The sequence below is a fragment of the Eptatretus burgeri genome, chromosome 18, assembly GCF_056783735.1.
Source record: "Eptatretus burgeri isolate ZD-2024b chromosome 18, Ebu_testis_v1, whole genome shotgun sequence".
NCBI lineage: Eukaryota > Metazoa > Chordata > Myxini > Myxiniformes > Myxinidae > Eptatretus > Eptatretus burgeri.
In genome coordinates, this window is record NC_140978.1 from 21,972,009 (window position 1) to 21,995,263 (window position 23,255).

At 41.5% G+C, this 23,255-nt stretch overlaps 1 protein-coding gene across 3 annotated transcripts in view; it reads left to right on the forward strand.

The window, feature by feature from the left end:
- Positions 1 to 23,255, forward strand: part of LOC147008717 (sodium- and chloride-dependent taurine transporter-like) — a 114,443-nt gene that overhangs the window by 73,032 nt on the left and 18,156 nt on the right. For 2 of the 3 annotated variants that reach the window (XM_085864562.1, XM_085864558.1), the window contains exons 5-9: positions 104 to 236; positions 426 to 560; positions 7,440 to 7,543; positions 7,762 to 7,886; positions 9,196 to 9,308. In XM_085864562.1, the coding sequence (XP_085720688.1) occupies positions 104 to 236; positions 426 to 560; positions 7,440 to 7,543; positions 7,762 to 7,886; positions 9,196 to 9,308 (610 nt within the window). The remainder of the gene's footprint in view (positions 1 to 103; positions 237 to 425; positions 561 to 7,439; positions 7,544 to 7,761; positions 7,887 to 9,195; positions 9,309 to 23,255) is intronic. The other variant, XM_085864559.1, reaches the window with a different exon arrangement.

The following is a 23,255-nucleotide window of genomic DNA, read 5'->3' on the forward strand; positions in this document are numbered from 1 at the left end:
GCATCCCAACCAATGATGCAACCAGCAGCCACAGGCTGCACTTCATAGAGAGAGATCTCACCTCATATCCTGTTACATATCAGTGTTCTTCTTTTACTACAAGGAGGAAGGTTCTGGGCATTTCAGGAGGAATAGATGAGGTTGGAGAGCTGAAGTGGGAGTTGATGCTCTGTGTCTTGGCGATGTGGATCGTTGTGTTTCTATGCAGCTGGAAGGGGGTTGCAGTCATCGGGAAGGTAAATTATTTTGGAACTGTTCTTATTTATCTTCATTTCCTTCTTTGAGTAAATACAGTGCAGGAATTTCCTGCTCTTAATTGAAGTAATGGATTTAATCCAAAGAATTATGATGAATAATCTGACAACATAATCTACTTTATGATCATGTTCAAGGTTGAATTGCAATTGTAATTTTTGTTTTTTTAGGTTTCGTATTTCACAGCAACGTTTCCCCTTATCATACTCGTTGTATTCCTGATCCGTGGGGTTACCTTGCCCGGAGCATCGTCTGGAATAGAGTACTTACTGTACCCTGAATGGCACCATCTCATGAACCCACAGGTGAACAACCAACGGTATAAACGTGAGTCAAAATATAAAATGCTTGTCAATCAATATGAGGAAGGTGGAGAGAAGATAAAACTCCAGGGTCAGGTAAAATAGAACATGCATCTGAGAGCATTGAGGGAGATGGTGGAGCAAATAAGCATCATGTTAGTCGATACCTTAAAAGACTCATTGGTACCAGGCTGGATACCAGAGGATCGGAGAGTAGCAAATGTAACACCACATTTCCTGAATGGAGCCTGAGAGTCTTCACTATAAACCTGTTCATTTAACTTCAGTTCTGGGGAACATGTTAGAAACATCAATTGGGGATCAAAGGGGGAAATAATTTATCATTTCATTTGATTATGATCCGAGGGGGAATCATTTCACTTGATTATGTTTGTACCATATCCTGATGCTGTGTGGACTGTGCTTCGCCAGTGACAGACCACTGGAAGATTGTACTTGTTGCTGTATTTTAACCTTGGGGAGTAACTGCTGAAATCTATTTGGATTCTTACCGATATCTTTGATTGTTGTTCCTTTCACATTTATTTCTACTTTTTCACATTTATCTTTATTCATTCAAATACTTGCTTTTTCTTTTCTTTTTTTCATTTTCCTCTCTTTTATCTCTCTTTACTCTTAATTTCTCTCTTTCTATGTCTATCTGTCGAGAGAGAAGTGAATTCTTACAAAAACTTTCACTCCAATGCAGTCTTGGTCTTTAATTATTTTTATTTTTTTTGTATACACTGTTGAGGTTCATATGAGAGCTAACACGGAATGTACAACAAGGGGAGCAGGAGACAAGAGGGGCAAGAGAGGGAATGAAAAAACAGTGGGGGACAGAAACATGAGGAGATCATTCTGTGGAATGGAAATGGATGGGGCAGGGTACACAGGGTAAACAAGATGGACACTACAGGGACTTTCAGGTCCTTACACGACAAGGACTTTCAGGAAGGAAATCAGGGAGTTTGAAGGAGGTGGGTTTGGGGTGGATTAGCGGGGGGGGGGTAGAAAAGATCGTGGTTTTGGATGGGGGAAGATAAGAGATGGGGGTGAACAGCTGTTTTGAAGACCTAGAGAAAAGAGTGGGATTGATGAGAGTGTGGGAGTTTGTTCCAAAGGCTGGAAAAAAAGAAGGAACTAGAACGGGCACTCATAGAGCGCATACCTTCGCCGCCACTACTTTTTTGTGCTTGGTATGAGTGTGGGGAACTGGTTTCATATGAATGGTCTTATGACACAAACCACATATCTATAATGTCATGACCCCCCCCCCGACTTTCGGGGGCTACGGACTAAACAACAATCAACTCACGTCGTTTTGGTGAGTCTTCACTCGCAAGCTTGGTGAATACAACGTTTCAACAAGAGAAGGTAATCTCGTTTGATGCTGGTTTCATGCAAATCGAATAAGAATTGACTGAGTTATGCCGAAAACCGCATATTTTTCAAGGGCGTGACCCCCCCCCGACATTTTACCCCAACCGGTGACATGTGTTATGACATCATTGTGTCACAAGATTGGGCATTAAATTCTGAACATTTTGGTGCTGGGTTCATGTAAAGCGGACAAGAATTGACCGCGTTATGACAAAAACCGCATATTTTTCAAGGTCGTGACCTCCCTGACCTTTGACCCCTAACCGGTAACAAGAGTATGGGCGTCATTGTGTCATATTGCATATCACAAGATGAGGCGTTGAATTCTGAACATTTTGGCGTTAGTTGCATGCAAATTGAATAAAAATTGACCGTGTTATCGTAAAAAGACGATTTTGACCTTTTCGTGACCTTGACCTTGACCTTTGACCCGAACGATCCCAAAATCTAATCGAATGCTTCCTGGCTAATAACGAATCATCCCACCAAATTTCATGCAATTCGGTTTAATACTTTTTAAGTTATACGAATCACAAGATTACAAATAAATAAATAAATAAATAAATAAATAAATACACGCCGACCAAAACATAACCTTTCGCAGAATGCGAAGGTAATGAAAGAGGAAGGGGTGCAGTGATTCTTGATTTTGGTAGTTTTACCAGAAGGGGGTTGCTGGCGGACCTTGAGCGCCCTGCGGAAATATTGGGGGGGGGAGGGAACATACCTCAGACAGAGCACTGGAGGTGAGGCCGGAGAGGAGATGGTTGAAGACATAAAGACCACTGACCTGCCTGCGGTGAGAGAGTGAGAGACCCAAGACTCAGCCTCACCACGGGAGATACCAATGATCCGAAATGCTTTGGTTTCCACAGCATGAAGTCGAGAAAGGTGAGAGGCAGGAGCACCAGCCCAGAGGGGAGAGCAGTACTCCATCAGGTTGTGGACAAAAGCTTTGTACGTCATCAGGAGATCAGGTGTGCCAAGGAAGGACTTTGCACGACAGAGGATGAAGAAATTGCCAAGGAAGGATGATTGATTACATTATTTAAAACTAAATATACAGTAGGTAGTCAGCATGGATTTCCTTAAAGGAGGTCATGTTTAAAACTATGATGATCACATCAAATAACATCAGTCATATAAAAACTCCATGCAACAATTTTGTTGACCATCCTCCAAAGATCCCTTTTAGCCAAGAAAATATTCCATCATCTGTATAATAATTATGAAAGTTAGCTTCTTCTCCCCCCACGCCCCCCCCCTTCTCAAACTTGCAATGGGTTCTGATTTGTCTGAGATATAAGTAAAACATTCAAACCAAACAAGAGCACAGGCTTACCCCCCCCCCCCCATGTGGAGCAAGTACTAAATCCAAAATGATTTGGTTTTATATTGCAACTGTTCGCATATCATTCATTTCCAAAATAATATCTGCTAAATAATATATCTAAAAAATCTCAAAAATGTTCATTTTGATCGGATGTGGCATTCTATATATGCAATTATGATGTCATAACGAGAGCACCTATGATGTCATAAAATCACACTCATTCCCCATGAGCAGTACTTGCCATCTGCCAAGTTTCAAATTTTTCCTTGGTGCAATTTCAGAGATACAAAGGTCCAATTTTTCCCCTTTTTCCAATATGGCTGCCACTCTACGTGACCTATGGCATCATAATTAACATTGAAACATTCTACTTGAGTAGTCGCACCAATGGTGAAATTTTTTCTCAATCCGACAAGCGGTTGTGGAGAAAAACATGAAAGTTCTGTGCGGACAAACAAACACACAGACAGACAAACAAACAAACAAACGGACCCAAATGCAAAACCTTCTCCGAATCCTTTGGCGAGGGTAACAAGGGACAATTCCTAATTCCATTAATTGATTTCATAACTGATGTCTGGCTTTGCCATTCTTTTCCATTTCTGTATTATGGTTAATATCAATACCATGCTGATTTTCCCTCATATACTTATTTTACCTTTACAGTTAACTTATGATTCCTAATATTATAATATTGACCAATCTGTCAATCAATTTAGTAACATAGACCCTCCTATAATGTAATGGAAATACATTAACTTACAGAGACATGACAGAAGTAAATAGACACCTTAAATTTCTTCATTTCATCTGTATAATGCAGTTTTACTCAGTGATTTGTACTAATATTCGACTATTTCTTTGCAGAAAGGAGTTCCTGGGTCTTTTACCACAATTAACAATGCCTCAAATCCAGGGAGCACACAAACTTTCCGATTTTCAAAGAGGAGAAATTGTTGGCCAATCGGAAGGTGGAGTCAGCCAGCGTCAGATAGCTCAGAACCTTGGCATTCTGCTTTCTATGGTCAATCGGGTGATTGTGAAATTCATCAGCGAAGGTGAGGAATCTACAGCTTCCTGTTCTGGTCATTCTGGGCCCTCAGAAAGGTGTCTTCGATCTGTCAAATGATCCATTGAGAAAACTCCCTGTTGCAAGGCAGCAGATGTTGCAGAGGAGGTTCAGGTTGGCTCAAGAACTGCTGTGTGGTACCTTCCTCAACTTGGCTATGATGGGAGAGCAGCTAGTAGCAAACCTCTTCTTTGACCAGCCAACATTAAAAGGAGAAAACAGTGGGCTGATGAGATGGCCAACAGACCCTTGGAGGTTTGGCAAACTGTCATTTTTTTTCAGGTGAGTCCCAATTTGCTCAATTTTCTGACAGTGGATGCATATGGTCTGGAGACTTTCCAGTCAAGAGTTTTCTTTGAACCGATTGCAGCAAACTGTCAAACGGTGGTTTTTCAGTAATGGTTTGGGGAGCAATCTGAAGCGCTGGTCGGTCAGAGCTTGTGGAGTGTGTTGGAAACATCAACTCTACGATATACATTTCTATCCTTGAAGATGGACTTTTCCCTGTCTTCTCCACTGGTCAGATGGTCCAAAAACAACACTGTTCATGGAAGATGGAGCTCCATGCCACACTGCAAAAAAGACCAAAGAATGGCAGGACAGAAATGGGAGGAAACTTCTTCCATGGCCAAGTCAATCTCCTGACATGAATCCCAGTGACCATCTCTGGGCCATATTGGATCGAGCTGTGCGGAAATATTCCAGGAAACCAACATCACAGGCAGAATTGTTAAACTTGTTGTGTGAAGCCTGGGCAGAAATCTCACAAGAGAAAATTTCGGAACTCGTTAGTTCTATGCCTGAAATAATAAATGCATTGAAATCTGCAAATGGCAAGTCTACCAAATACTAGTGTATGTATTAAAATGGATCAAATATACTTCAAATGTTCAATAACAAATATTCTTTAAAAATCATGGTGTCTATTTACTTCAGTCATGTCTCTGTACTATATTATTTAAATTCAATTCTCAGTAACTTATGTTTATCTTTAACTTATAGACCAACTGGTGTCACGAAATCCACAGCTACACTGATTGATAATATATTAACCAATCAATATGAGTCACAATAACCAGTGGTGTGCCTCACTGTGATATAACCGACCATTTACCTGTGTTCCAAGCTACTGTTTTACATTATACTGGCTGTTTTAAAGGCGCGGACTTTAATATTTTCACTAATTCCAATCCATTCAAGAAGGAGTTGGGAGAATACTCTGTCACTTGAGGACCCCAATGTAGCTTTGTAATTTTTCATGTTTTTCCAATTTGTAATTCCAAAACAAAACTGTTAAACTAAACCCCGGATGACTGATGGGCTGCCAAAATTGATCAAGCACAAGATGAGGTTGTATAAAAATTCCTTCATAAACCTTCAACTGATAATGAATCCAAATTCAAACTCTTTCAAAATGAGCTTAATCTGTTGATGAGACAAGCAAAACAAAATCACCACAAACAGAAGCCCTTCCAGTACAACTCATATACCAAAGGAACCTGGCCTATAATTAATCAATCCATTAATTACAACCGAAAGAAACATGAAGATTTAAATACCATAATTAATTGTAATGGATAAAATGAAACAAACAATACAGAAAAATCTTTGGTGCTCTCAATGAGCTTTTTTTTTTTTTAACTGAAATAGGTTGTGGAATAAATAAAATTAATTATTTTCACTTGCTGCTTTTACATGTTTTAACTTGCTTCAACTGTTTTTAACAGTATAAAATAAGGTGTTACTTTTGTACTGGAATCACATTGAATGCCAGTAAAATCTCCTTTTACAGTCTTTTGATCTCCATAGTGATGTTGGTGAATCACATTTTGGAAGTCCGATCCACACTCAGGTATTTCAGAGAAACCTTCTCCAATTTCTGGCAAACTTTGCGTATTTCGCCCATTGGTGTATTATGAAACCATCTCGGTTTCTATTATGATATACAAGCACCAAGGACGCATCGACTCGGCATATTTGTGCAAAATCAAAAATTCTTCGCCGTTTGAGTTCAATCATACCGCGATGTAATGCGAACACAATACGGATCTGGTGGTCTACTTCTGTGTGTGATGTCATGGCCGACTGAAGATTTCGACTTTAAATCGCAAATTTACCTACTTTATAATTCGGAAATCGGAAAAAGGCACATCATATCTATTTTGTAGGGTATCAAGGGATAGATTAGCATCGAGGTGGTCTGAGCGTTTGGGTTCCCCTTTTAGGAGAATCTTTCCTGAAGGATGAGGGAATTTTATGCAACTGGCCCACAGGACTTTGTACCCGAGGAAGGAGGTGGTCACAAGAGAATCTAATGCCGATGTTTAAGACGAAAGTTATAGACAACAATATGTTCAGAATAATTTATCTATTGAAGGGACAGCGACAGGACCAGGGGTCATATCCTGAGAGTAGAGAAGAGGAGAGTTAGGATTGTAGTTGGGGATGGGTATTTTACTCAGATGGATGGAACAGTCTCACTTTGAAGTAGTAGACAGGTTTAATGTAGAATTATATAGATACGTAAAAGCATTGGATGAAAATGTATGTGAATATTAGTAGGATTGCTTGGTAGCTTGGGTATGGATAGGAATCATCAAAACAGTGAATGTAATTTTGGTGATTTTATTTTCCTCACCCTACAACCCTCCTTCCTCCCCCATCGACCATCTCCCCTCCCCTCCACCCAAGCTCCCAATGTATAAATTTAAGAAAAATAGACAAAGATACTCTGTTCTGATGTCCCTGTGTTTGGCTTGATATTGTTCTCCCCAGTCCTTCTCCTACCACACTCCCTCCCAGTGCAAATATGTCGATAAATCGATAGATTGCATTAACGTGGTGTTCATGCAGCCCAGATATGAATGTCCAGGTGGCCTCTTTCTGTGTCCAAGTTTATTTTATGTCCTTGCACAACATGTTTGTGTAACTATTTGATTTGATATGGAAGAAAATAGTCTCTTCCCCACTAGCCATCTTTATTCTAACATGTTATATCTTAAGTATATTTCTCACATTATATCTGGAAAGTGGTTCTTTCATTAGTTTCAATTGTTCAATCATGTATTTCCAAAGTTGGTATACTATCTTTCCACAGGTATGGTTAGATGCAGGAACACAAGTGTTTTATAGTTATGGAATTGCTTTTGGTGAATTAGCTTCATTGTCCAGCTACAACAAGTACACCTGCAACTGTTACAAGTGAGTCTTTCTTCCTGACATGTAAGAATATAATAACATTTTGATTTCCATAACCTCAAAAACATGCAAAAATGCATTTTTAAATTTAATAATTGTTGAGGTGATTATATGCACTTGTCACTCCATGGATCTCTGCTATTTTTACTTTCCTCTATTGGTACCCAAATGGATGCAGATGTATTAAAAAAAAAATTACATGTGCAAAACGTTGTCTTCAGAACGGTGCTCATCTTCTCATGCATGAACACTCTTACTAGCTTCACCTCTGGACTGGCCATTTTCTCTGTACTTGGCTTCATGGCAGAGGAACAAGGTGTGAGTATCGCCGACATTGCTGATTCAGGTGTGTATCTTATGTATTCTTGCAGATACGTTTGAATACAATAACCTGATTTGAAGCAGAATTTATACCAAAAGGGAAAACTTATCAGTAATGATTGTGTTCTTCCATTGAATTGTTCAGACATTGAGCGAAACACATTTTTAAATCAAAAATTATTTTAAAAACTGAGATATTACGAGATTTTATCTATTTTTTCTTCGCCTCACCTTATAACCTATTCTGAAAAAAGATGCACTGTTGAAAATAAAATGCTTAAACTGCTTACAATCTTAAATGCTTTCACTGAAAGGTCCAGGCAATGTTTGTTTTTTTAACAGAAAAAACACTTCTACACACCCCATGCTCCAGGCATGCCCTGACTTCACAAAGGCAACCACATGACTACTTATGTTCACCAAAGCTCAGGCTCATCAGGGCATGGTCTCACATGACTGCAGATATCTTGCTTGACCACCCAGCCGAACAATTGTCCAATAACAATAATTGCTTCTCGCTTTCCTGTTGAGTTCCTAGTTAGGTTCTGGCTTTAACCTATATTTGTTTTTACTATTACCATCAACCTAATTCACATTTCACTATCTCTTTACTTAAATAACATTATAAATACTTAACGATTATAGGACAAAGCAATAGTAAAAGTGTGTTCTCAATTTTAAGACCCACAAAACAAAAATTACATTATTACCAATTCCAATCAATCAAAGCAAAACATAATAAAAAAAATGCAGAATTTCTAATTCTCATAGCAATATGATTTTTTGGGTGGTCGCTTGATTACCCTTATTCTCAGTTTTTCCGTCTGTTGGGTGGTCGCACTAGACTACCCTTATTGGGTGGTCGCGCGAGACTACCCTTATTCTAAGTTTTTCCGTCTGTCTGTATGTTTGTATGTTTGTATGTAATGGACAGCTCTGGAGGCCAGAGGAGTCAACCGATTTCGATGAAACTTGACAGGTAGGTTCGTTCATACCAGGATGTAGTTGTATGCTTTTGAGCACCGTTGCTATGGATGCCACCATTGCCTAACAACAGGACTTTGAAATTTTGAAAAATCCTAAAAAAATTATTTTTTCGAAAATAAAAAAAATCGGCTTCCAGGCTTTTATACGCACTATAATTAACCTCTTTGTCAAAAAATTTCAGCCAGATCCGTCAAAAACTGTATGACGTATGCAATTATGTAGCGACCACCCATGTCGCCTACCGGCTTGTTTTCCAATATTGTTTTGATTTCAACTTTGTGTCAGTTTAACTTTCGTTTAATTCTCTTTTGCAAGTCCTGCTCTAAAGTTGTGTTCTGACATTGCAGGTCCAGGGCTGGTGTTTATTGTTTACCCCAAGGCAGTGACCATGATGCCTTTTCCTGGTCTTTGGGCTGTGCTCTTCTTCCTCATGATCTTGCTGTTAGGGATTGACAGCCAGGTATTTGGCACAACAGGAGGAAATGCTCGAAAATATTTTTGTCAAAAATACTTCACTAAATTTAACTTGTGAATTAGATTTTCAAAAATCCGTTGAAAGTATGTATGGGAATTTTTTCTCGTGAAAGAGCGGTTTTACCAATTGCAGTTTCTTTGTGAGTACACATGGTTTATCCACTCTTTGATCTTAACTCCAAAAGCTACCTTTACCACACTAGATCTGTCTTGTCGAATTTTTATTTATTGTTGATCGTATTGTGCATGCGATTCTGGAAGTCTGACCCAATCGAACTGAAACTTGTATTTCTAAAACTAACCCTACCCCCACCCCCACCTCGATTGAGTAATGACTATCTTTCCATACAACCTCTTCTGTTCATCCTCTGGCCCCTCTTGGTGCCTCTGGCCACTTTCTTGTCAAAGCTATTTCGATAGCAATTGGTGGAGAGTGACCTCAATGCTAAAAACAAAAAAAACCTGTCAGTCTGTACAGATCAACTGGGGTGGCCTGCCGATTGTGCTTTCACAAATTCATTGAGCTACCATCTCCACAGCATCTGATATTGATGCTGCCTGGTAATAAATCAACAAAGCATTTACTGTGTCATGGACCAGTTTATCCCACTCCATCTGCGGCTGTACTATCTATGCTCTCAGTCCCGATACAATAAATTATGTTGTGGGGTGGTTGCAATCATGCAGCTTGCTTTTTCAAGCTGGAAGCCCAGCCAACTGAGGCCGACTTTACATCATTCTATAAGACTCGCAACAAGTGCATCGATCGTGAGGCAAGCGAGAAAATATCACCTTTCTAATCTAAAGCTGAATTCTCCAACTTGTTTTCCTCAAAATCCTGGTGGGACCTTGTCAAATCCGTTTCACTCTCCATCCCTTTGCTGACCTTAAATGGCTTCACTGCAGACTCTGCTCAAGCCAAGACAGAGTATCTCAACTTTGTATTTTCCTCCACATCTAGTATCCTCAACCCATCCTGCTCTGTCCTCACCTTACCCATTCATACTCAGTACTCACCTTACCCAAAATATGCTCATGAGAATACTTGCGATTACAAGCAAAGCCATGAGTCCATCATTGTTGCCAGTGTCAAATACTTCCTGATCACTTTCAAACTTTCACTTTCAAAAGTACTTTCAAACAACCTGATCTCTATAACCATCAGTGTGGATTCCATACCTGTCATTCTACAAGGTACAAGCTTCTGCTTCTTTCTCAGAAATAGTTTTCGGCTGTAAGTCTCAAACAAGGACCCTCTCCCTGGGGTTATCTTGGGAAATTAAACATTCCGGCATCATGCTCTGCTTGCCAGGCTTGTATTAGCAGTATAAAAGGCTACCTTCCTTGTTGTATTTCTGACCTCCCCAACTCACACAGTCAAGACATTACTATCAATAGAACCCTTTTCTCTCCTCTCCCAGCCCAGTAGAGGGATCTGGGGGCCTCAACCAGTCATGGGCTGAGTCATATTTCTACTATACGTTAATGACCTCTCTGGAAAAGCCTTCTTCCTTTGTGCAGATAGATTCACATTCTGATGTACATTATAACATTACCTCCAACCTAAAATATAAAAGGAGCTCGGTCTTGGTATCGCTGCATGGGTCCGTCTGTCCGTCCTTGCATCCGTCCATCAACAATTGTCCTATACAGGATACTACTAATCAAGCCCAATCTGCAAACAGTATGATATAGTTGAGTGAGGTGAGGACAGCTGGTCCGGTTTCAATTTACTCTACCCCAGGCAAAAACAACATTCCTTTCCTGTAGTAATTATCTGCAAATGACTGTAGTATATGAGAGTACAACTCTCATATACTATAGCTCCAACTGCAGCATTTTGTCTGGGACATTAAAACAAAAACTCTTCCTTCTTCATATTCTTCTTCACTTATAATAATGCTCAGTCTCATTCAATCCCATTTCCCATTTCAATTAAATGCTACCTCTATCCAATACTTTTGTTTTCAATATTTCCATTTTATTCATATCGCCCTATCAAATAGAATTTCCAATTGTACACTGCCTTTTAAAGCATCACAAAGCAGGTCACTCTACTTGCAACACAGGTGAGAAAAGAACATGAACAAAAAAGCAGATGATATTCAATAATTTATTCACGTGATTTTCTAAAAGGTGAAAGTTAATTATCCCCCCGTTGGACTTGGTATGAAATGGGGGCTTATGGATTGTGATTTTGTCCTACGTGCGTCCGTCCACAGCCATATCTCGGACATGTATCGACAAATTTTGTTCAAACTTTTCAGAACACACAATACATGATGGTATACATATGCATGTCATTTTGTTTCGGGATTCGATCAAATGTGGCCGACTGGCGGCCATTTTAGTTGTAAAAACCCGATGTTGAATATTTCCTTAACCATTTCTCAGACATTCATCGACCAAACTCGTTCAAATGTGGTACAGAGATGACAAATGATGGCATACATATGCACGTCATTGCTTTTCAAGATAAGATCCAAGATGGCCGACTGGTAGCCGTTTTCTTACTTAATCATTTCACCAATCATTTCTCAGACATGCATGGTCCAATTTTGTTCAAGCTTGGCCCAAGCATGGTGCATGACGGCATACATGAACACGTCACTTTATTTTGTGATCTGATCAAAGATGGCCGACTAGTAGACTGGCAGCCATTTTAGTTGTAAAAACCCGATGTTGAATATTTCCTTAACCATTTCTCAGACATTCATCGACCAAACTCGTTCAAATTTGGTACAGAGATGACAAATGATGGCATACATATGCACGTCATTGCTTTTCAAGATAAGATCCAAGATGGCCGACTGGTAGCCGTTTTCTTACTTAATCGTTTCACCAATCATTTCTCAGACATGCATGGTCCAATTTTGTTCAAACTTGGCCCAAGCATGGTGCATGACGACATACACGAACACGTTACTTTATTTTGTGATCTGATCAAAGATAGCCGACTAGTAGACTGGCAGCCATTTTAGTTGCAAAAAAATCCCGGTGTTGAACACATCCGCAAACATTTCTCGGACATGCATTTACCGATCTTGTTTAAAAAAAAAAGTCATACCTGTACCATGAAACATCTTTCATGAAATTTTTTTTTTAATTCTGATTACTCCTTTCAATTTCACCACAACCACTTTTAAGTACAGTTTACCAAGACTGATCAGACAGCATTTTCAACTGAATAATAATTTTCTGTTGTCTACAGTTATAGAATTTCTTTTATATATAAATAAATATTATTAAATGTTATACTGTGTCAGAGGGAACGCACATACCTTTGGAGTTTCCTTCCCTTTGGTGTATGCATGTTGTTCGTGGTGCCAAACCCAGCACATTCTCTACCAACTGCAATCCAGGTACATGAACAAACATACAGGTGAGCTACCAATGGATCTTTGTCAGTTGGTGTCTCTGACTTCCGAGTGACATTACAATGACCACATCGACAGTGTAACGTTTTTGAAACTTGTATTTCAAATAAACAGATGCAAAGTCAAATGAGGAAGTGCATCATTACATGCAATGTCCAACTCCGATTCCCACGGTGAGTTGTTTCCACCCAGTGTCTCTGTTATGCCGGCTGAATTTAGGCATGTTCACCTAATTCAATGTGGCTGTTGAACGATTGTCTTGTCACAGTGTTCTCTCTCGTACGCTCGCTCATTCACAAGGAAGATAAAAGCGCTCAAAGGAATTATTTCCCGATACACAATCTTGATGAGTTTTAATCAACCTAATTATAAATCAGCTCCATGCGTTAACAACCGCTCTGGACATTAACACCTCATTCATTCATTGGAGTTAAATCGAGCACGGGAAGATCAAAAGGCACTTCTTGTCACATGTCTCCCATCTATCTACACCTCCATCTCCTGGGTTTATGTAGTATCACAGAACAATCCCGTACCTTCCAGCAAATGTGATTCTAGTCCATATTGGAAGTTTCGTCTGAGAACGTTCCAGCATCTACACGAATCTCACCAGGCAGTTTAAAGTAGAATACTGCAATCGACATTAGCTCATTACATTAAGCAGTTTATATTACAGTTTACCGATCCAAATTAAACAAAACTTATAACATGTAACCATCAATTTTAATCTTTCATTTACAAGCATTTACTAATGCTTACAACATCTAGCTTTTAACTGACATATTGTTTGTGAAATTCAATATGTCTCCCCGAAAATATATGAACATTGAATCCCTTCTGTGCAAAATTTGCATTCCCAATCGATAACATCAAGTATGTCACATGACCAACTATTTTATGCAATATAACTACATGACTAACATCATTAATATTCATGACCGAATAACCCAATTGTGCGCAATCTTCCATGTCACATTACCACTCAAGTCAGTTGTGCATACACATAAATCTTGTAAATATGGGCTAGCCCTTTAATTCCATTCAGCAAAATTACTAAAACCAAGTCGCCAGGGGCAATATGTCTTTTTTAATGATGTCATTGGTGGCTTCATTATAACGTCATAATTGCATACGTCAAATGCTTTATCTGATCATTAAGAAAATTTTTGAGGCCCATCTAGGGCTACATTGACAATGTCATTGATCACGTGGTTCACCGCCTTTTTTTTTTTAACATAAAGACCTTCAAAAATCTTCTTCCCCAAAAATGGCTGAACAGATCAAGGTGAAACTTGACAGGTATGATCACCTATCCATGAGGAACAAAAAGTAATCCGCCTATGATATCTTCGGTCACATGGTTTGGTAGTTTATTTTTTTGAAGAATAAAACTGTCAAAATATTCTTCTCCAGAATGGCTTGACAGATCGAGGGGAAACTTCACCCACATGTTCCCCAAGCCTCGCGGATACCAGCGTGTTGACAAATAAATAATGGGTCACATGGTCTGGCAGCCATGTTTGATTGAACGTAAATGTTAAAAAAATTTTATTTATCTTGAACCGTTTCATCAATCGGCATGAAACCTCACAGTTATGATCTAGTAGTCATGGGAAATATATGTTTTAAATTTCAACCTCATTGGATGCATGGCCTAGTAACCAGAATTATTTAATATTTTCAATCTGGGTTCAGAAATTTTAATCAAACGTCTTACAAGTATGTATGCTGATGTAATAATGTGGGCAGAGGCATATCGGATGACATTGTATTGTTGAAGAGTGCCATTCTAGTTGTTGTTAGCTCACCCGGAATATAGTTCCTGGAGGCTTATGGAATGGCGAGTCATCTGTCCGTCCGTCCATCCACAAATACTTGCAACGTCTTCTCTGAAACTATGCGTACGATTTTGATGAAACTTTACCACAATGTTCATCACTTTGTTTCTACCAAAGTTTGTTCATGTCATTAAAAAAATCGGACCATAAGGGTCCGCAACAGGGGTTGCCCCCCCCCCTCCAAATAGGTATTTGCTTTCTTCTCAGAAACTACATATGCAATTCTGATGAGACGTGACCACAACTTTCTGAAACCTGTGATGGACCAAAGTTTGTTCACGGAATTATAAAAATCAGTGTCTGAGGTGGTCTATGGATGGAGTTTACAGGGGGGAGGGTGGGTTTGCCCCCCTTAAGAGGTATTTGCTTTCTTCGCAGAAACTACACACACAATTCCGATGAAACTTGAATACAACCTTCATCACTCATAACATACCAAAGTTTGTTCATGCCATTAGAATAATTGGGGTCTGAGGGGGGGTCTAAGGAGGGTTTCCCCCAAAAATATGCATTTGTTTTCTTCTCACAAACTGCACACACAATTCCAATGAAACTTGACCACCACCTTCATCATCCAAGATGTACTAAAGTTTGCTCATGACATTAAAAAAATGTTTGGGTCTAAGGAGCTCTACGGGGAGGTTGTCCCCCAAAACATGTATTTGCTTTCTTCTCCGAAAGCACAGACACAATTTCGATGAAACTTGACCACAACTTTTATCACCTGGGATTTCCCAAAGTATGTTCATTGCATTAAAAAAATAAATCCAAAGATATTTACTTTCTTCTCAGTCACATACTGTATTTTGTGGGTCATCCATGGCTATTAGTGGTTCCCTGGTTATCTTATCCAGCTGCTACCAGGTGAGCACCCAGGGATATTGCCCCTATGTTTTTTTCAATTTATTTTCCCTGCAAGTGACGGGTCTTACATTTTCATCCTAATTACAGGCATAAAGCAGCTGTTTCACTATCTGTCAATCTGGAATTGATTAGATGCTGGTCTCATAAATGCAACCTAACTTTCAATTTTGGCAAATCTCAATCCCGTCCTGCCATTCTCGAAGTATCGTCAAACGAACCCATGTATTTATTTTCATTCTCAGCCACTGGAAGAGGTGCAGGTACTGAACCTATAGGCCACACCATCAGTAATGACCTCTCTTCGGTTGATCATATTGGAAAGCTAGAATCCAAAGCAAACAGGGAATCCTTCTTCACTTAACTTAGGTGATAAATTTGAACTACTCACAATCTACAAGGCATTTGTTCCCCTTCCACCTTTTCCAACTTTTCCATTGTACATACGTTCTTTCAGTAATGCCCTTCTGGTTCAATACCCAAAACCCATGATTGTTACTGTCAAAGAAATTTCTAAGTCATTCTGTACATTTGAACATTTATTGAACAAAAAACATAAATAAATACATACAAACACATACATATGCGCATATAAGTGATCGGAATACAGACTTGTTCCAGATCTCTGAAATACATGGAGAATTTTAGTTCCTGAAATAGTGTTCAGTGAGACATAGTATTTTTTTTATTTCCAAACGCTGGCACCACAGTTTGTCAGATCTTGACATTCCTTAGTTGGAGCTTATCTGCAGCCCCAGCTTGACCTGGTTGAATGGTTGTAACATATATTTCAAATCCAGACGTGTTGATTCTCTCCCTGCACAGAAAAATGCACAGAATGCTAGAATGACGTCAAACTTCAACTCTTTTGGGCATTTTGATAAATCTCTATAGTATGTAGGTTAAAAGTCAGTTTGCTTCTCCCAGACTGAGAAAATATATTATCTGGAAGCTATTAGAGCTTAGTGAATACATCTGGACATTTTCTGAGAACCACATTCCAACTTGTTGGTGCCTTTTATATAAATCCCTTAGATAGCTTTTAAATGATCGGCAACTCTGTTTTGTCAGGTCAGGTTCGATCTGTGACCTGCTACAGGTACCATGTAAACCTGTACTAACCTGTTCCATGGTCGGGTTGTCGGCGACTAAACCGTCTCCCCCACCAGGTTTTCTGGTGAGGGGGGTGTTTGGATATGGACACCCAGCAGGATTAAAAACAAAACCTGTCAAAGGGTGGAAGAGCTCCTTGTGAGCCAACGGCCATCCATATCTAGTGCCCAACTGTCTGCAGACATCCTCCTGCAGTTGGGTTACTTCTTATTAGGAGGTTGGTGGCAGGATTTGCACTCCGGCCTCCGTAAAACCCTTCATTCCGCAAAACGCAAAAAAATCTGAAAACCCACTCCGTGGGAGTACCTCCTGTGCAGCTTCCCTTCGCAGGGCAGCTCACTGGATGACGGGATTGGGGCAAAGCCTTCAGGACCCCCAATCTTTGATAGGAGGGAAACCACGGGGTAACATCCCTGGGTCAGATTGCGGGAGAGTGTATCGGAGTGGTGCTGAGGTGTCGTCCACCAGACGGCGGTCTCCTTGGGTTAACCTGAGGCGGTCCCTTTGGGTGGGTGCCTGGAATGTCCTATCCCTAAGAAAGGATGATCACCTGTCTCTGTTATCATCTGAGCTCAAGAGTTTGGACATCGGGATTGCAGCTCTCTCTGAGGTTCGGAGACCGGATTGCGGAAAGATAATGGTGGGTGGTTACACCTACTATTGGTCTGGTCGCTTTGATGGTTACCATACCCAAGGAGTTGCTGTAGCTGTGTCCAATAAGCTGACCCCAATGATAATTGAGGTAACACCGGTCAACGAGCGTATTATGAGATTAAGGATTCGTCACTCCTTAGGTGTCATTTCCCTGGTCTCTGTTTATGCTCCGACTGAGGTGAGTGATCTCACCGTGAAGGATGCATTCTACGCTACACTCGAGTCTGTGGTTGATCAGTGCCCCAGACGAGATACACTTCTAGTCTTGGGGGATTTCAATGCATCGACTGGAACTGATAGGGATGGTTATGAGGTGTGTGTTGGTCCCCATGGGTCAGGAACTATGAACCAGAATAGCACTAAGTTCCTTGACTTTGCAAGAAGTCATGGACTTAGGGTGGCTGGTTCATGGCTTCAGCACCCACAAGCTCATCGCTGGACTTGGTATTCCAACGCTGGCGGTGTAGCAAAGGAGATTGACCATGTCCTCATTGACGGTCGTTGGAGGATGATCCAGAACTGCAGGGTCTACCGGAGTGCTCAGTTCCTCAATACTGACCACAGGCTTGTTGTAGCAACTCTAAAGCTGCACCTTAAATCCTGGAGAATGGTACCATCCCAGCCTAGGCTGGATGTTGCCAAGCTCAGGGATGAGAGAGTAGCTGAGGAGTTTGCGAACAGGCTGAGTGGACACTTGGGGGGTCTGGGTGCTTTGGGGGGTCCTGAAGAGTTGTGGAGCGCCTTCAAGACCACCGTCCTTGATGTTGCCGGTGGATGTCGTGGAACTCACCGCAGGGCAAAGAAGAATTTTGTCTCTCAAGGGACACTGGATACCATTGACCAGAGTCGCAGGGCCAGGCTGAATGGCACACCTGAGCTGTTCAGAGAGCTGAGGCGTAAAACTGTACGTGCACTGAGGGTGGACAAGGAGGCCTATGTGCGAGGAATCTGTGAGGGGGTAGAGCATCACCTGTGGACAGGTGATTCTCGTCCCGCTTACAGGGGAATTCGCGCATTACGTTCATCCAAGCCCATCCCTCGGAGCACTGCAGTTCGAGCAGAGAGTGGTAGGCTCTTGACAGAGTGTCTGAAGTGAAGGCCCGCTGGGCCGGTTACTTTGAGCGGTTGTACCAGGCTGATCCCCCAGCTGTCGAGTTGGACGTCAAGGGTGTTACAATCCCTGTTGCTGACCCTCGAATCAACTGTGGTCCACCTACGCTTGTGGAAACACGGGCTGCGGTGAAACAGTTGAAACGGGGCAAAGCTCCAGGGATTTGTGGCATCCATGCCGAACTTCTCAAGGCTGGTGGAAATGCTGCACTCGTGTCGTTCCATGCAGTTTTTTGCTCTGCCTGGAACACAGGCATCATCCCAACTGACTGGAAGAGGGGCCTTGTTGTCCCTCTCTGGAAAGGGAAGGGTGATCGCCAAGACTGCAACAACTACCGAGGGGTGACGCTGCTCTCAGTGCCGGGCAAGGTCTTTGCTCGGATAATTCTTAAGAGGGTTCGCCACCATCTGCTTGAGCACCAGCGTCCAGAGCAGTCAGGCTTTACACCAAAGAGGTCAACGATTGACCGTATCCTTGCCCTTCGTGTCCTCACCGAACGCAGACGAGAGTTTCGGCAGGGGCTGCTTGCAGCCTATGTTGATCTCTGCAAAGCGTTCGATTCAGTGAATCGGGATGTCCTCTGGAGGATTCTTGGTCTTCGTGGGGTGCCACCAAAACTGATCGATCTGATGTCTGAACTCTACTCTGGTTCTGAGAGTGCTGTGAAGTGTGGTGGTACCACCTCTGACTTATTTCCAGTTGTTACTGGAGTTCGTCAGGGATGTGTACTTGCCCCCACACTTTTCAGCACTTGTATGGACTGGATTTTAGGGAGGATGTCAGAGAGATCAAGTTGCGGTGCATCGTTTGGGAATGTCAAGATCTCGGACCTTGATTTTGCAGACGATGCAGTCATCTTTGCGGAGACTTTAGACATCCTTTTGGGGGCCCTCAAAGTGCTGAATGATGAGTCGGAGCCGCTGGGATTACAGGTTTCTTGGGTCAAAACTAAGATCCAGGCTTTCGGTGACATCTTGGATGCTGCTGTCCTGTCTGTGTCTGTTTGTGGTGAGGATGTTGAGGTCGTGGAGAGATTCACTTACCTTGGCAGTGATATTCATGTCTCTGCTAGCTGCGAGTCAGAGGTCAATAGACGTCTGGGTCGGGCCTGGGGAGTCATGGATTCACTGGATCATGGGGTGTGGCGCTGCCGGTACCTGTGCGGGAGGACGAAAGTCCGAGTCTTCAGGTCCTTGGTACTTCCAGTTTTGCTCTATGGGTGCGAGACTTGGACTCTGACCAAGGATCTGAGATGGAGACTTAATTCCTTTGATACCAGGTGTCTTCGGAGAATCCTTGGCTATCGCTGGTCGGATTTTGTGTCCAACGAGCGGTTGCTGAGAGAGACTCGGATGAGATTTGTTACCTGCATAGTCCGTGAGCGTCAGATGCGGCTGTATGGACATGTGGCTCGTTTTCCGGATGCTGATCCTGCTCACCAGATTCTCTCAGCGAGGGAGTCTCATGAGTGGAGGAGGCCAGTGGGCCGACCACGTGCCTCATGGTTGCAGCAGGTTGACCATCATCTCAAGGAGATGGGGATGGGCCTGGCATCTGCCTGGGGGATGGCCAGACGGAGGCCCCTGGAGTACCGGCGGAAAGTGGACGCAGCGACGCGCTGTTCTGGCACATGACCTGACCTGACCTGAACTCTGTTTTATTGAATTCAGCTTCCTTGAAAAGTTGGCCTGCTCATCACATTTTTAATAGTCATGTCAATCTTTCCACACAAAGGAAAGATATGATTATGTTAATTAAAATTAAAATAGATACATGTTCAAGCACATATAATCATACCATATTTAAGTACACTTTCCATTTAAGATTTAATATATTTATTTTAATATCAAGTTTTAATTATCAACATTTTATTATTGGTTGTATCACCCTCAAACCCATTATGCTAATTTCGGAAAAATTGCATCACACTACATATCTTCACTCTTCTTCTTTCTCTGTTCACTTATTTGTGTAACAACTCTAAACTTTATGCATACACCCCGGAAATATTTGAATGATATCTCACACACACACACACACACACACACACACACACACACACACACACACACACACACACACACACACACACACACACACACACACACACACACACACACACACACACACACACACACACACTGTAGTGGCCCGGCGTCGTGGGGGAACCACAAGGGATGGACCGCCTCTGGTTACTCGCCAGACACTCACAGGAATCGCATGCCGTCACCCATGAATAACTTCATGACGCAGCGGGTCACTAATCAATCATGAACGCCAATAACTCGACCACGTGACTTAGGGTCTTCCGTCTAAGAAACCGTTTACCGAAGGATCATGTGATCTCCTTACTGGGAAACTTGCCCTCGTTACTTGTGTTAATCCAATTTCCTACCGGATCAGGTGCAGCTGAGCGGAACTGCCAAGTACGTACCGGCTACGAAGCAAATCTTAGGGGAATAATGTCCCGGCTAAGCTTGGGTGCGAGCCATGCTGGACCAATGAAGGAAAACATGAAAATGAGCTGGGAACATGAAAACGACATTAAACTTCATAGTTATGATCTAAGAGTGATGCGGAATACATGTTTTAATTTTCAAATTGATCGGACACGTGGTCTGCTAGCCAGAACGATTTAATTTTTAGATCTGGGTTCTTTTTTTTTCTTTTTTTTGAACAAGGCTCACTTGGCTGTGCCTGAATGGATTTTAGGGGAGAGGAGTAGCAGCTGAAATGTGAATCCTATGCAGGTTTCTTCTGATGACTTCATCTTTGCTTTTTGGTTCCTTCTGATTACTCCATTTCAGGACCATACCTATTTGGTCTTCCATCTGATTTGAATTGAGTATATTTTAATCCCATTCTGAATTGAATTGAAAAATAATTTAAAAACATCATGGGTCAGGGTTACATGGCTGATCAAACAGGGATCAAACATCAAAGCGGGACGTCTTGGTACCCGTTCATCACTGCCAGCAGTTATAAAATGGTCATTATAATTATGGCTTATTAATTACGTCACACACCAGTACACCAATGCCACATAAAATAAACCACACAAAACGACACAAACACCACACAAAACAAGTCCTGGCGAGGGTCTGCAATCTCTGATTGCTCTTTTTCTTGTTTAAAGTTTTTTATCTTCTTTTTTTTTCTTTGATCAAATATTGCTGCCAGACCACATGACCAATGGTGTCATCTTTGTCAAACCATATTTACCATGGGTCGTTGATCAATTAGTTAAATTTTGCATTGATTGATGAAGAGGTTTCTCCTCCGAAGATTTTCCCTTCAATCCAATATGGCTGCCAGACCACGTGACACATGATGGTCATTTTAATGAAAATTCTGTTCAAATTTCAAGTCAATTAGATGAAAATTGAAGATTTCAGAAATTTGGCCACTGACCTTTTGGCCTATGTTGACCTCAAAAAACAATTAGTGGTTGAATTCAGTGAGATGATATGAAAATCCTCTTCAAATTTCAAGTCAATTGGATGACAATTGACAATTTTAGAATTCTGTCCTATGTTGACCTCAAAAGAGTGACCGCTATATCACATGGTCATATAACATGTGGTCAAGTTTCAATTTCCTCTGCTGAATGGTTTTCATTGTATGCTCTGAACAAAATCCAGACATGTATGATGTACGATGTACGACATAACTGCATGGTAAAAAGTATGTCAACAGCCTTCTAATTAGTAGATTCGGCCATTCCAGCCACACCCATTGCTGACAGGTGTATAAAATCAAACACAGCCATGCAATCCCCATATACAAACAATGAATGGCAGTAGAATGGGCCATATTGAAGAGATTAGTGACTTTCAACGTGACACAGACATAAGATGCCACCTTTCAAACAAGTCCGTTAATCAAATTTCTGCCCCACTAGAGCTGGCCCAGTGAACTGTAAGTGCTGTTATTGTGAACTGGAAACATCTATGAGCAACAACAGCTCAGCTGAGAAGTGACAGGCCACACAAGCGCACATAAGAGGACTGCTGAGTGCTGAAGCGCGTAGCCTGGAAAAATCATCTGTCGTCGGTTGCAACACTCACGACCGAGTTCCAAACTGATTCTGGAAGCAACGTCAGCAAAAGCACTGTTTGTCGAGAGCTTCATGAAATGGGTTTCCATGGCCGAGCAGCCACAAACAAGTCTAAGATCACCATGCGCAATGCCAAGCGTCGGCTGGAGTGGTGTAAAGTTCACCGCCATTGGACTCTGGCAAGTGGAAACGTGTTCTTTGGAGTGATAAATCACGCTTCACCATCTGGCAGTCCGACGGACGAATCTGGGGTTTGCGGATGCCAGGAGAACGCTTCCTGCCCGAATGAATCGTGTCAAGAAATCGTGCCAAAAACTGAAAAATAATGTAAATTTCAGAGTTGATAAAAAAGGCCCTTTTTAGGCAACAAGTAATGGGTTAGCAACTGCAGCTGTTCTGCAACAATGGCAGTAAATAAAGCCTTGAAAGTTGATGCAAATACTTCCTACTGGTGTCCCAACTTTTGTTGATTCGTTACAAATCCTCTGTCTGTATAAAAGCAGTGTTGGAACAGACTATTACTACACCCTCTGAAGCATTATTTGGACAATATTGCACTGCAGGAAGTGGTATCTTGCTATCATAATGGTTAGAAAAGGACAATTAACAAAGGAAATAAGACAGACCATTATAACCCTTAAATGTGTAGGTCTTTCCTTTCGAGATATTGCAAAGAAGCCAAGGTGTCAGTGAGTACAGTTTCCCACACCATCAAAAGGCACTTGGAAACTGGAGGAAACTCTGACCGAAAGAGGTGTGGCAGACCCAAAGCCACAACACAATCAGAAGACAAGTTTCTGAGAGTCAACAGCTTGTGTGATAGGTGGCTCACAAGACAGCAGCTTCAAGCACAGCTTAATGCTGGTCGAAGTATGGAAGTCTCAGTTTCAACTGTGAAGAGAAGACTTCGAGCTGCAGGTTT